The 14,643-nt window shown below is 39.3% G+C and overlaps 1 protein-coding gene across 3 annotated transcripts in view; it reads right to left on the bottom strand.

The window, feature by feature from the left end:
- Positions 1–14,643, bottom strand: part of Ralgapa2 (Ral GTPase activating protein catalytic subunit alpha 2) — a 271,244-nt gene that overhangs the window by 77,569 nt on the left and 179,032 nt on the right. For all 3 annotated transcript variants that reach the window (XM_085696826.2, XM_085696824.2, XM_048455526.3), the window contains one exon: positions 10,479–10,637. In XM_085696826.2, the coding sequence (XP_085552952.1) occupies positions 10,479–10,637 (159 nt within the window). The remainder of the gene's footprint in view (positions 1–10,478; positions 10,638–14,643) is intronic.

The following is a 14,643-nucleotide window of genomic DNA, read 5'->3' as shown; positions in this document are numbered from 1 at the left end:
TGTGAGTTCAAGGCCAGCCCGATCTACAGAGTGAGTTCCAGGATAGGCTCCAAACTTACACAGATAAACCCTGACTCAAAAAACCAAACCAAACCAAACCAAACAAACAAATAAGTGTTTTATTTAATTCAAATTCTATTTATAAAAATTTCTTAGCTATTAAATAAAAAGGAACTTCATTAAAAGTATCTTTACTCTTGTGGCCTGCTGCTCGTATAGTCTGTCCTATTTTATTGTTTTGTGTTGCATAAAGTTTCCTTGCTACTTTGCAGGACACCCCCCCCCCCAAAAAAAAGAATTTACACTAAGCATATACTAAACTATGGCAGTAGTGAACCCTGGAAAGTGGTATGTGAGAGTCAATGAGAAGAGCACTTTCATTACTGAATTTCCAGGACAGAAAAGAAAGAAAGGGGGGAATATGTGGATACTATGAGTTGGAAGGAAATAATCAAAACTGTTACTATTTTAGTTGTTATATTATTATATAATTATAATAAAGGATCTGTGGGAAATGGTCAAAATATCAACAGATATAGAATAGACTCACATAACCTACTTCTCTACCCTCAGCAACAACTGATAAGAAAACAAAATGATAGCATATATTATTATCGTTATTTTATTACATCATAAAATATGGACTACAGGTCTTACAGATTTTACAGAGGAAAAAAATCACAAAACCTTCAGAGAAGTAATCTAAGTACATGAGATGATCTTTTCTGCTATATCTGATAAGAAGACTCTACATCACCATCACTTCCTCTTATAGAGTCATTCATTCAAGGACTCAGTGCAGTGTCTGGTTTAGCCTGAACAGTTATACAGAGGTGACAGAGGCTAAGGGAAGCAGACATTCCTTAGGAAGAATGGGGTAGGGGCTTACTTTAGTTGTAGGAAAGCATGTTGGAAGCTGTAGCATAAGATGAGATAAGCTACTAGAGCAGTTCATACAGGACTTATGGAGCCAAAGGGAGGAGTCACATCTACTTAGGACATAAGATCCTGCGAATTGGTGATGCTGACTTATGAGATGTGGCATATCCCAGGAACCATTAACACCCCAACCCCCTTCAAGAAGGTGATAATTCTTTTGTAATTAGAAAACTGAAGTCTGGGTCTAAGGCAGGGCCTTCCACTTTACTCTGTTCTCCTGTTCCTCTGATGTCTGATTTCTTTGGAGAACTTAATGCAGTAGTACTCCTACTAGAAGACATGGCATTCTCTTCAATGACTACTGCCTACATTGGGCTTTGGGATCACTGTGCACTGCGATAGACAGTAAAGGAGGGTCTGGGTGAGCGGCCCTACCCTAGGAAAACAGTGCTGCTGTTGCATGGTGAGGACAGGGAACAAAGAGCTCCGGGGCACCCCCTCCTGGTCCCATACTCAATGGTAAAGTTAATGAAAGGCTACATTCAGAGTTCTGATCAAAACCTGGATTCCAATGTTTCATCTATCTAAATCTGAACAACTCCTGAATGTCTTATCCTAGTATAATGACCAAAGTCTAGGTATTAAGATTTTCCATGACTGTTAACGAACTGGCTTTCCTTACCAGCTAGCTGCAAGATGGAAGATACCTATGGAGCTCCTGCCATATTGTCCATGGCTAAATGATACAAAGCTCTGGCTGAGAGGAAGCACATGCTTAGAAATTACAGCCCAAACTAATTTATATCCATCAGGCTGGGGTGCAGAGCAGGACATTTTCACATCCAAGCTTTCTTATTGGCCAACTGTGAACACAAAGGCAGCTTTTTGCTGAGAAGTAGTGATTCCGAAGTTCATGGCACCTGCTATCACTGTCAAGTACATCAGCCTAAGGGTTTAACTAGCTGCAAGGGTGAGGGCAATATTTGGGACAAATCTCCATTTGATACATAATAACTAATCCCCCAAGGACTCAGCTGGAACATTTTGATATTTTCAACTGGAGCTGGGCAAATGCTTCACAGACAACCGTGAGCTTTTAGAATCAGACTATTGCTGTGAGCTTTTAGAATCAGACTATTGCTATGTATGGGTTTACTGAGATCCAGTCCATGCTGAAAACTGCCTTCTTTCCTTATCAGCCAGTTATACACCCCAATGCTACAGGTATCACACTCATAACAAAGATATGGCCATGATTTTTGTGTCTGGCTTTTTGGCACTGACTTTATCATGAGAGAAGACAGTAATGTAATATAAAGGTTTTGGATTTCAGTTTCTGCTGAACATCTCATATTTATCTTTGGTGTGGCTATAAAATGAATACTCTGAAGGACACACATGAAAAATCCTTCATTATTATGCATCTACATACAGAGGCTACAGCTGTCTTGTTTAGATGATCCTTGAAAGTTAGGCGGCTAGAGACCAAAACGGCAAAGTCAGGTAGAGAGAACACATGCTTTTATACTAGGAGAATACCTGCTTACAGCACAGAATGATGGGTGAAGAGAAATGATCTGAGAGGTCAAGAGCAATTGCCATAATGAGCACAACCGCTATGAAGCAGTAAGTGTACGGGAAGGACCACTGCAACCGTGAATTCAGAAATAACTTTAGATGTAGAGGTTAAGTAGAGAGGTTATTAAGATCGTCTGTATGTGTGGGAAAGGGCACGTGGAGAGTCGTCAGTGGCTTGACAGATCAAAACAGCTTTCCCCATAAATGCTTGGTCAAGAATAACTTCCCTCTCAACCCCCAAGAGGCTCCAGCTGCTCTAAAGGAGAATGCTTCATCTGGACTTCAACAGAGCTTTGAGGGGGTTGATTAGAACAACAAATAACTTGTTTCCCACATTTTCACTAATCTTCTATGCAAACTTAAAACAAAAGGTAGTTATAAACAATGATGAAAGGATCATATACCATTTGAAGAATAAAGAAGCATCAATAAGAGAGGTCAAAAGGGTGAAGTAACTTCTAGACAACCAGAGGCCATGCAGACCAGGGGCTGGCCCTGCTCTAGGGATGCCCAACGGTAGGACATCCAGGACTTGCTGGTACAGTCAGAACACACATCCTATAAGCACCTTTCTGAGAGCTACGACCCAATGTCTGGTCATAGTTTTCCCCTTGGGGAAGTACAATCCCACAGGAATTATGAGCTGGAAGGGAACAGCTGCACTTTTGTATCTATGCCTGAGATACTGCAGTGAGAGACAGATAAGTCAATTAAAAAGGTAGTATTAGAAGACAATTTTTCGGTTTAGGGAAAAATTTTTGTGAAAAGTACAACATAATATATTTGCAGCACTTTTCACATGTGGTTTAGGGCAGGATGTGGCAAGGGGACACAGAGATGACTTCAAGAACTGTCTTTAGGGGAAACTCTCTAAGAACTGCGCTGCTCAGGAAATGGCTCACTGAATTTGAGCTAGTTTCCTGAAAGATGAGAGAAAACAGATTTAAACTATTTTGCAGAGCCTGGGGTAGACACAGTAAATAATTTTCAAGTAATGAGCAAGTCCTGTTGGGAAGCAACATGGCACCTCAATGAATGTCTTATAAGAAAGCTGACCACTTCTATATTTTAATTCATTAAGAGATTGTATTAACCACAGACAAGGAGTTTTAAAAACTCAAAAACATCTGAGTTGATGTCTTCCAACTCTTCTATATCCCCATTTTACAGAGAAATGATGAAGACTGGAGTGGCTTGTTGCTTTTCTCAAGCTCATCAAAGTCAAAATAGTGGTTCAGACTCCACTGTGACCCAAGAGGCTCTTCATGCACGGCCTGCCAGCCCACTTCTCTGATGCTGGTCACATAGGATGTTTCCTGTATTCACTCCTGAAGCTCAGACTACCTCATGTCTTTGTCCTTTCTGTCCTTCCTGCTTCATACTTGATGAGGGCTGATACCTGCTCCACTGGGTCCGAGCTCAATTATCATAACCCAGGGAGCCTCTCTGTCAACAGAATCACTGTGCAATACTTCCCTTTATCTCCAATCACTTTCATTACTTGAAGCTGATTGATACTGTTAGCCTATCTTCTGATTAGTAATATATTAATGGTATATTCTTCATTAGCACTTATTTAAAGGTCTTTGCCAGATGGCTTATTGTTGGGCCTTGTATTCCTCTTCTCCTCCTTTTTTTTTTTTTTTTTTTGCGCACTTTGACAATGTCTGTGTTTTTTTTCCTATTGCTAAGATTGAACCTGGGGCATGCTATTAAGTTTGTACTTTGTGTCTGAACTACACCTCCAGTCTTTTAATTCAATATTTAGAATACTGATTATAAAGTTATTGATACTGTTAATTAATACATGCTGTGTTATTTTAGTTTTCTTTTTGATCTTCCACTTCTATCTTCTCTGGTTTTATCTGAAAGTTCTTATGATTTTATTTTTCTTCTCATTTATCATATCAATTACAATTCATATTTTAAACACTTTTTATTTATTTATTTATTTGAGATAGGGTTTCCTCTGTGTAATAGCCCAGCTGTCCTAGAACTCACTCTGTAGACCAGGCTGGTCTTGAACTCACAGAGACCCTTCTGACTGCCTCCCAAGTTGGATTAAAGGCTTGCACCATCACTGCCCAACTCTTAAAACACTTTTTAAGAGGTTGCCCCACATTTGAAATACTTTCATAACTATCCAAAATGCCCCTTTTAAATAACACTGTGAGAGGCCCATTCCCAAACCATTGGTCCCATCCTTATATCACTGTTGCCGCCTGTCACTTAAAGTTATTGTTATTATTCTGTGAAACATACTTCTAACTGTTAGACCAATTAACAAGAAAAGTGAAGTACTTTTTTTTGTTTTTGGGTTTTTTTTTTTTTTTTTTAAGACAGGGTTTATCGATGTAGCTCTGGTTGTTTTGGAATTCGCTCTGTAGATCAGGCTGGTCTTAAACTCAGAGATCCACCTGCCTCTGCCTCTTGAGTGCTGGGATTAAAGATGTGCGCCACCACTGCCCATCAAAGCATTTCATTTTTACCTTCATTTATTCCTTCTCTAAAGTTATTCTTTTTTTTCTGTAGATGCATACATCTTCTTTTTGTGTATGTGGTGTTGTTTGTTTGGGTATGTGTACATGAACATATATGAAGGCTAGAGGCCAATGTATGTCATCATCTCTTGGAACCTGGAGCTCACTGACTTGACCACCCAATGAACTCTGGAGATTCTAACTCTGTCTCCCTCATCTTAGGTCCTCATGTTTATGTGACAAGCACTATCCTGACAAAAATAGCCCTTATTTTTTCCTACTGTTAGAAGAATTTAACATTTAATGCAAGGTAACTTATGGGCCACAGATTCTCTCAAAATGTGTTGTTTGGTTGAGGAAGTCTCTACTTTTGAATGGTCATTTCCACAGACGTGGAATTCTGGGCAGTTTTTCTTTCATCACTCTGAGTGCACAACTCTCATCTCTTCTTGTTGACATGGTTTCTGAACAGAAATCCTGTGTAGTGTTATTGTGTGTGTCTCTGTAGTTGTTTGTCTCCTAGTGGCTCCCCTCAAGACTTCCTGTTTGGTTTATGGCTGATGTCCTGGTGTACTTTGGTACGAACTAAAAAAGCAGCCTCTGTACCACCTATCCCTTCACTCTGCTTCCTTTGCTCTGTGATACCCATTCCTACTGAAAAACTCTTCCAATCATTTCATCACATATTTACCGCCTATTTCCACATTGCTAGACCCAGGTATCAAGGACACACACAAAAGAGATAGGTGGATTTCTGTGATACCTTGTCTCAAAAAAATAAAAAAGGTAAGTACTCTTCTTCCTCATATGCCTAAATAAGAAGAACATAGAAGAAAAACAAAATAAAACAAAAAAACAAAGTATTAAATTTTGAGTTTAGTCTAGCAAATATACCTCCCAGGCAGCGGGCTATTTCCTTTCACAGTGGGGGCCAGCACAGTCCCAACACCCCTTTCCCTTGTCAGGCCAAAGAGCCAGCAGATGCACACCACATGCAGGACCTTATGGAGCTACTGAGAGGGGCCTGGAGATGTCTGTCTCCTGGGTCAAGTGCTCGTCCCACTGTTGTAGCTCAGGGGTAGAGAATGAGAGTTTGCTTCCTGGCATAGAGCCTGGACTGAAGTTGGTTATTTGGTGTACATTCAGCAAGGAGGGGCGATAAACACACAAGGAGAAGACAAATATGTCACGGGCTATGTAAGAAAGAGGAGAATGGTGCCAACTTTTAAGTAAACGCAGTAGAAAAGGGGATCTCAAAAGCCAAATTCCTGTGAGGTAGGAGGTAAGTTAATAACGGTGCTGCTGTGGGCTCCTTCTGTATGCATCAAGGCCCTTTTGTAAAATAAATGTTCTCTATTCTTTGGCACCTGCTTGTGGGTGACTCAATCTTTTACAAACTGGAAAAGGAATAATATAAATCCATATTACATAGGGAATTTCTCTAATTAGCAGTGCAGTGTATTAGTAAGAAAGTGTGAATTTAAAACATCTACAAGCAGCTGCCTTTTCACTACTTCTCATTGACATTTCTTTACTAAAATAAATGTTAACAATACATAACCTAAACTGAACACACTGTGGCAATCCATTAATAAGTTAGTTTAATAAAATCAGTTCTTTGGTATTTTCAATGATCTTTTCTAAAGTAAATAATCTTAGAATTTTCCAAAGTTAAATTTCTTCCTTGAGAATTTTCTAGAATATTTTAAAGTAAATGATTGAATCTCTGAAGAATTATTTGGCTGAGATTAAGATAAATATTTATAAAATTATAATATGAAATCAAGAGAAAATTTCAAAACCATGCAGCAAAGGCAAACATACTCCCTGTATAATGGGGCAATTCCAGCAAGCTTAAAACACTTCCTTGCAAAAACACAGATAGCCAAACTGGACTCCTAGTACCCTTAGTGCTTAAATGCTCTTGTGACTTCCTGCACATCAGTCCTCTGCTGGCTCCAGAGGTCCTGAGCTAGGCATCATCTGAAAGAGGGGTACATTCCTATACATCTGCATGCATACATGCATCTCCACCCCACACACCCCTGAAGCCACAAGAGAACCAGATACCACTTCAACAGCACCCATGGACAGTCATGGAAACTTAAGAAAGGGTAAGGCAAAGAAAGGGTTTCACACACCCAGTCACTCACTGTCTTAGGTGCAAGACTTTCCTGAATGGCTCTGAGGAAAGTAGGCAAAAAAAATGCAAATCTGATAATTACATATTTCTTTTCTATAATTAAAATTTTATTGTGTCAATGTTTATGGAGATGGGAATGGACTTATTTGGAAATCAACTTAACAATGAAATAATGCTGTAATACAGAGGTTTTTTTTTTAAAAGAAAAAAAGCAGAGGTTCAATACAATGTTCATAAAGTGAGCAGACCCTCTCAGCCATGAGGGTTTTGTGCACTCAAAAAAGCACACCCATGCTTTTTCAATGTACCATTTTACAAATGTGGGGCATTATTAAGAGGGGGCGGATTCTGCCAGGCACATAATTTGTATATTTAAAGGGGGTGTATGGAATGAAAAAGAGAAATATGTTAAATTTCAAAGGACTTGGAAGTAATGCTGCCTGTGAGCTTGTATTACAAATAGCCCCACATTATTACATAGGCTATTAATGAGGCCAAGTGAATGAAAGTACAATTTGAATATGCATGACTCTATCCAATGAGCAGGACTTTTGTGTACAGATGAGTTTTTCCTCCCTCCAAAAAAGGATTAAAATTATTCTTAGAGAAGTATGGCTGCCTAGAAATGAGTAAAATAAATATATTTAAACCAGAGTCACATTGTATTCATACAAAATATAAAGGTGCTAAAAGATTGTTGCTGACCCCACCTATAATTTCTGAAACATTTGCATAGTCTATCTTCTTACAGGAATATTCTTCAACCCAAGCAGTCGTGTTAGTACAATCTCTAAGCAAAAATAATGATTTTGCTGGAGATGCCTAAAAGTAGCCAAGGTTAAGTAAACCTTTGAGTACAAAGTCTTCAGTTCCATAGTAAGAAGCACTAGTTAAAAGACTGGGGAATGGGTAAATTATTGCGCCAAATGGCTGAGAATTAATCTCTGCTGACTAGCTGTAATCTAACGAGGCGTCTGTGTCCCAGGGAGCCCGCAGCATGTCCCTGGCGGTATGTGCAGTGTGTCGAGTCTGCGTGGCACCCTTTGTCCTCGCTCACAGGCGGCCTTTCCCCTCATTGTCCATAATATCCTCATGCATCTGGGACGCGTGGAATGCATTCATACTAACAGACTTACCATTGTTTTCTCTCAGAAGCTTTGTTGAGCAAAGACTGCATCACGGTTACTGATAATTATATTGCTTAATTAATCAAGACAAAAAAATTTGCAAATCATTGCCTGGTTGCCAAGCAAGGAGATAAAAAATGACAACAATACAAGCTGAAGCAATATAACAAAAGTAACAGCTATCTGATCAGAAATTCTTATATAATGAAGCTATTAATGCTAAATCGGTTAATGTTAGCATTGCTCCAGGTGTCTCTACTTAGATGCAAACAAAAAGGCTAACATTATGGATATAAAAGGCCAAATGTTGCCATGGATTCTGTAACCTGATAGAGAGGACAGCCTTTTCATTTGATTAGGGAATGCAATTTAAATACCAGGGATTGAAGCCAAACAAACAGACTTTCCCTCCGAAAGCCTCTTGCATTCACCCTGGGGTCAGTGGTTGGTGAACAAAAGGTCAGCTACACTTGCCCTGGAAATGTCTGGATTAATTTTATTACATTGTAATGGTTTGTACTTTAAATGTAGGGATAATACTAAGTTTTCAGTTGCCCTATTATTCCCTTCTCCTCTTTAGGGTTTTTTGAGTTAAAATGGTAAGAAACCAATTTTTTCAATTCATCTTGTCAGAATTGATGACTAAGTTTATCTTACACATACTTTGTAGGAAAATTTAAAAAGTATATTAATGACTTTTTATGTACTTTATGCCACTTGGAAAAATGCCATTTTCTGACGCAGCACAGTGAAATGAAATGCTTTCTATGCTCTTCATTCACTTTGAAAATGAAAGGCATTTTAAGGACATTATGACATTTTAGAGGACCATCCTGAAAACGAACTAATGAAACTAGTTCTACACTACATACATATAAAAGACAAATTTTTAAAAGCAAAAAAGAACTAAATCTATTGCTTCTCTAAGATTAAAATTATAACTTTAATTCTTATAAGTAATTTTCTTCATGGGCAAATGTAAATGCTAGCACTGAGCCATTTTCTTTTTTTTTTTCTTGGTCACCTTCATATTTTATTCTTCCTTTTTTTTCTGAGCTATTTTCTTACAGCACAAAACTGAAAACCTGACATTCACAGGGGTCTGACTCAGAGAAACACAAACATCTAATATGTATTCTGACCTCTTTCTATGAACAGAGAAAGAACTCCCTCTTTCATTAGGCCTTCCTAGATCGATAAAGACCACGCAATGGAGAATTAACACGTGTTAAACTTAGAACTCTAATGATTTATTTCTGTGATACTAACTATACAAGGAAACCTGATGGCAGCCCTAACAATCACAATGGCCAACAGAGAAGCAGCCGTTACCCTGATGCCAGGCAATGTCCGGAGCTCTTTTTCACGTGTTAGCACATCCAATGCTCATAATGTAACTTTAGGTTGCAAATCTGAATTAATTCAACAAATCCCATGACTTTTTTTTAAGTTTAAAAAAAGTTCTTAGAATAATGATGAGCTCCTTCAGGAAAATGATTTCAGGATGTAAATAAATATTATATTTAATATCAAGCTGAAAACAACAGTCATTTTTTTCTTAAAGAGTAGATTATATGTTTAATATGTATAATTTCAAACCTAAGACTACTCTTCCTAATGAATTAAAAGTAAAATAAGTCACTACACAAAGCAGTGTTAAAATATCAGTAAAGGCATGACAAGGATCGAAACTGCAGCCGGTTAGTACACAGGACACAGACCATTGGATTGTTCCAGCCAGCCCTGTGATCAATACCAATTGACATGACTAAATTGATTTTGTAGCAAGGTGCTTTGATTGCTAATACTCATCATGTGGGCTGTGCTTCAGGGCCCCAGTGTCTTTGTGGACATGTCCAAAATCCTTCAGGATTGACCTCACATCACTAGTCAGTGCTCAGTGACCAATGCCCATGCATCAGATAGGGCTGGATTCTAGACCCACGGTTATTCCCCAAATAACCATGTGATAATGGAGCTTCATAACTTATTATTGATAATGCCCACAGTTAAAATTATGATATTCTTAAAATTATAACATTTCAAAGCATTAAAATTATTTAAAACCCCATACATTTTTCTAACATAATTTTCAAACAACACAACATGAAATTTTGTGTTTATGATTAGAGTATTTTTGAGAATCACAGTTCACTTAAATTCCTATCTAGCATACATGATTCTGACATTTGTAGGACATTCATCAGTTATTTTGAGGACATGAATCCAGTGGAAAATGTAGGAGTCAGGGCAACAATGGAGAAAGCATACCTCAGGTTTCTTTGTTATCGTGATAAAGAACATATGATTCTTCATTGGGTAAATAATGATCGAAACGTCTCCAAAGGCTGTTGGGATAATACCCCTGCGGTAGTCTCTGGAGTGTTCAGACCAGACGATGTGAACCTCGTCATTCCCCAGGTGACGGAGCTGCAATAGCAAATTGGCTCTTTATTAACCGAGGTGATAACAACAGTTTATGAGGGGCTGTGGCTTACAAATTGAATTAGAAAACTTGGAGGCCAAAAGTATTTTAGTCCTAAATCAGGCTACTGCACTGATGCCTTAAGTGAGAATTCTAAAATGTACAGTTTCATGAAACTCCAGCCCATCTGCTAGGATGCACATTTGGTTCTAAGATCACACACAGAAGCCCAAGGGCACATTCCAGTGGGATGGAGGGGGACCTCTCTGAGGTCTCCTTTTACACAGAATTCTATTTCTACATCAGTCCTACTCTACAGTGCTGAGAATGTTTCTCAACAACTAAATGACATTCATTTTTTAAATTTATTTACTACTTTAAATCTTTAAGCCTCTTTATCCAGTTGGCTACTAAGAAATAACAACATAAGGTAAGACAAGCTACTCCAACACAAGAGTTGACAAAGTGTGAGAACTGGTCTTGAGATAAATTTTTGAGAAAAAGAATATAAGAAATTATATTTTTAAGGAGATAAATAGATTTAATTTAAATTAAAAGTTAAATTTGGTGGGAATACTAGCACCCGGCATTTAAAGATTTCCAAAATGTTCACATAAAATGTCATTTACCCTTCCCACTGATTTTATGTAACTCCATCTTTATTATACAAGAAGTACCTGCTCAGGAATGTTCTGTCGAATGCACAGAACATCATAGGAGAGAGGACCAGAGACTGTGGCTTCAATTCATGACTATTTAAGCCAGGAACATCCAATCTGTGGACCACAGGCTATGAGAACACACACACACACACACACACACACACACACACACACACACACACAATACACTGAGACCCATACAATTGAGTTATAATAAATAAATAAAATCACACACACACACACAAACACATCTTATACTGTTATAAGTAAATTTACAGTTTTGAGTTGGGCTGCATTCATAAGCTATCTGGGGCTGCAAGTTGGACATTCCTGATCTCAGCTTACATCAAAAGCTATTTTACTGTTATAGCTCAAGTAATTTAGCTCACTTATTTTGATATTTTATAAATAAAGAGACTGACTAAAACCCAGACTCTTGGTGTCCCTGAGAAGGCCATAGGAAGATCTCTAGAGACACTTACAAGCTCTTCCAGAGGAAACCTTGCTAGATGCAAGAATATCACTGATCAACTGCCTGTGTGGCGACCCCACAAAGCTAATCTGGAGAAAGTTGCAAAGAAATCATTCAAGAAGGCCTAGAAGCGTAACTAAAGGGAAAACAAACCACAGTGATGAAAACATTGGCCCAAACTGAAGTTCTGAAGCAGGAAAGACTGGCAGAACCAGGGGCTTAGAAGCCTTGGGGGGATGAGGTTTCTGCCTCGGATCAGGGAATGTTATCCAGCATCAGAAGCAAGAATTCTTGCTCATGCAACAGATGGACAGTGTAAGTGACCAAACTTAAAAGTACCTTAATAAAACTGAGATGTTATATTAGAGCATACGTTCTAGTTTTATCTTTAAAAATATAAAAAAATCATATTCTGGGATAGTGTGAATATTTGAAATACATTAGACTTCATTTTCTTTAGAGACCATTTGATCACACAGGGAAAAACCCACATTAACCCCAGCACGGCCTCTTTTCTCGTCATCCAGTTACAAAGGCAGCTGCTTGTTGCAGTGCCTGCTTCTTTTTCACCCGTGCCCTTCTGGAAGTGACTGTATCCATTAATTATTTAGAAAGAGACCTTTGTGCTATATGGAGTAAGGTATGGGATTCGACTCTGTCTGAATAGTGGCTCCAGAAAGGGGAGGCCCAGACTTCAGAGGCCTAGCACAAGTCATGATGATCCAGGACAACTGAATGGAGTCAATAACTTTGTAAATACAGGCATAACCCAGTGCATCTTTTTTCTTCTCCTCACTCCATCCTTACCCCGACACAAGTATTAAAGGCTCACAGGGCAGCAGGCAGACAAGGAAAAGCCGCAGCCCGGCCGACCCAGCACAGAAGCTTTGTGGTTTTTCTTTTTAAGGCACTAAACTCTCATGGCGGAAGGTGTCCCTCTAGCTGACCTTGTCTTCTCTTTTGTTCTTTCTGTAGTACTGGGAACTGAACCTAGAATCTTAGCTATGCAGTGCTCTACACTGCTACTCTCTGCCTTACATTCCAGCCACTCTTAGCTGACATTTCTGCCTGTTTGCGGTTCCCATTTCTTACAGAGCTTCCAGAGACCTCATGACACTGTTTTGCCACTTAGTCCTTTTGTAATGACAGCACGAGAGCTAGGGTTGCCAACAAGATAAGATGGACAGGTTTTCATTGTAAATGTAGATCTAATTGAAACTTTGGGAGGAATTTTGGGCAATAGGAGCTAACAGTTAAGAAATGAGTTATTCTGGAGTTCAGCTTACAGCCCCTATCCTACAAAGAGAGCTGGCCCTGTACTCTTGGTTATGATGTTGGCAGAAGTGACTGAATGGAGACAACCTACTTACCAAATATCAACCTTGCTGCTACCACCCAATGCCACACCCAATACCCATAGTCTCTCCTTTCATCCACAAGGGCAGAATAGACACTGAATGATACACTGATTATTGAAATTTTGCAGTTACTCTACTCCTTTCTAAACTGTGTTATTCAATTATATATTCCCAGTAAACCCCTCCTAATTTTATTTGCAGCAGTATTTTGAGAAGACTTTAGCATGGGAGAGCAGTACCACACTGATTGACCCTTCCTCCCAATGTGGCAATTCTACAATTAAGGAAGAACTATTTTTGTAATATTCAACATTCTCTCAGGGCTGCTTTCAGTGTCAGGCACCTCATACTTCTGGACATGTTATAGTTTAATTAACTAAACCACAAAACCAAGAGCTTAGGCCATGGGACCAATTGACCGATACAACTACAACAAAGTACAAAAATTACACCTCTTGTGCCTATGATAAGAACTCAAGTATGTAAAACTGGTAGGACAACTACACACATTAGAGCATATTAGAACACAATGGAATAGTCCAGAAACATAAAGTGGTACTCAATTCAAAGGGAATTTCAATTTCAATGTAACTTTATGAGTTTTACAGAACTCTGATTAGAAGCCCTTAAAAATGCACCCACAAGTTTGCATAGGGGCAAGTCAACTTGACAGGAGGCATGTGTCTTCAGGAGGAGATGAGGGCTAGAATAGGAGTTGCATTCATGTGGGCATCTGCTTCCACAATGCAAGACTCCAGAAGGCCTCAAGGCTTACTCTTCCCAGAACAAACAGGCTCTTGAGCCCCAAGAAATCAATCCCATGTCCTGCCATCCTTGGTCCTGACAGAGTTCTAAAGCTCCTCTGCCCGAGCTGTTCTGCCTGCTGCTGCCAGGCTACACGCCTGCACGCCACTGGTGACACCGGTCATGGTCCACACCTAATAGGCTGACCTCCTTTCCCGACTAATTGCATTACATCGCCAGCTGGCTCCAGAAGGAGTCGTCTGTTTGATTGAAGAATCCAGGCTCCTCAGTGGGCCCGGCTGCTACTTTTACTAAGTAACAGTCAGGCCTGACATTCCCATTGTTCAGCTGACAGTGTGCCCATCCTAAAATCTAAGTTTTATTTGTAAATTAACCAAGAAACTTCCTGCCAGAGCAGAGCTGCTTAGAGACTGATAATGTGGGCCTTTCATCCCCTTTCACTCGCACTGTATCACTGCCAATTTGTTTTTCATGTGGCTGGCCAGCCTGAGGCTATAAAAGCCTTGTAAGACATAAGTGCAATTATAGTCCTGGAGTCAAATGAATTGGACAAATCCAATAGCACAGCTCTGTCCCCACTCCGCAAACCCCTACAGCAGTTAGATTAGCTGTGAAAAATCTAATCTAGCTAGAGCTAACAAATTTCTGCAGTGAAGGATCAAGAGTTCAGTATGGGGTTGCAACGGGATTGCAGAATTGAAAAAGTCCCCCATGACAAGGGCAGAACAGAGCATGAATCGCTTTAGAATTTTGC

The sequence above is a fragment of the Myodes glareolus genome, chromosome 10, assembly GCF_982192425.1.
Source record: "Myodes glareolus chromosome 10, mMyoGla1.1, whole genome shotgun sequence".
NCBI lineage: Eukaryota > Metazoa > Chordata > Mammalia > Rodentia > Cricetidae > Myodes > Myodes glareolus.
This window is presented reverse-complemented; position numbering and strand designations above follow the sequence as displayed.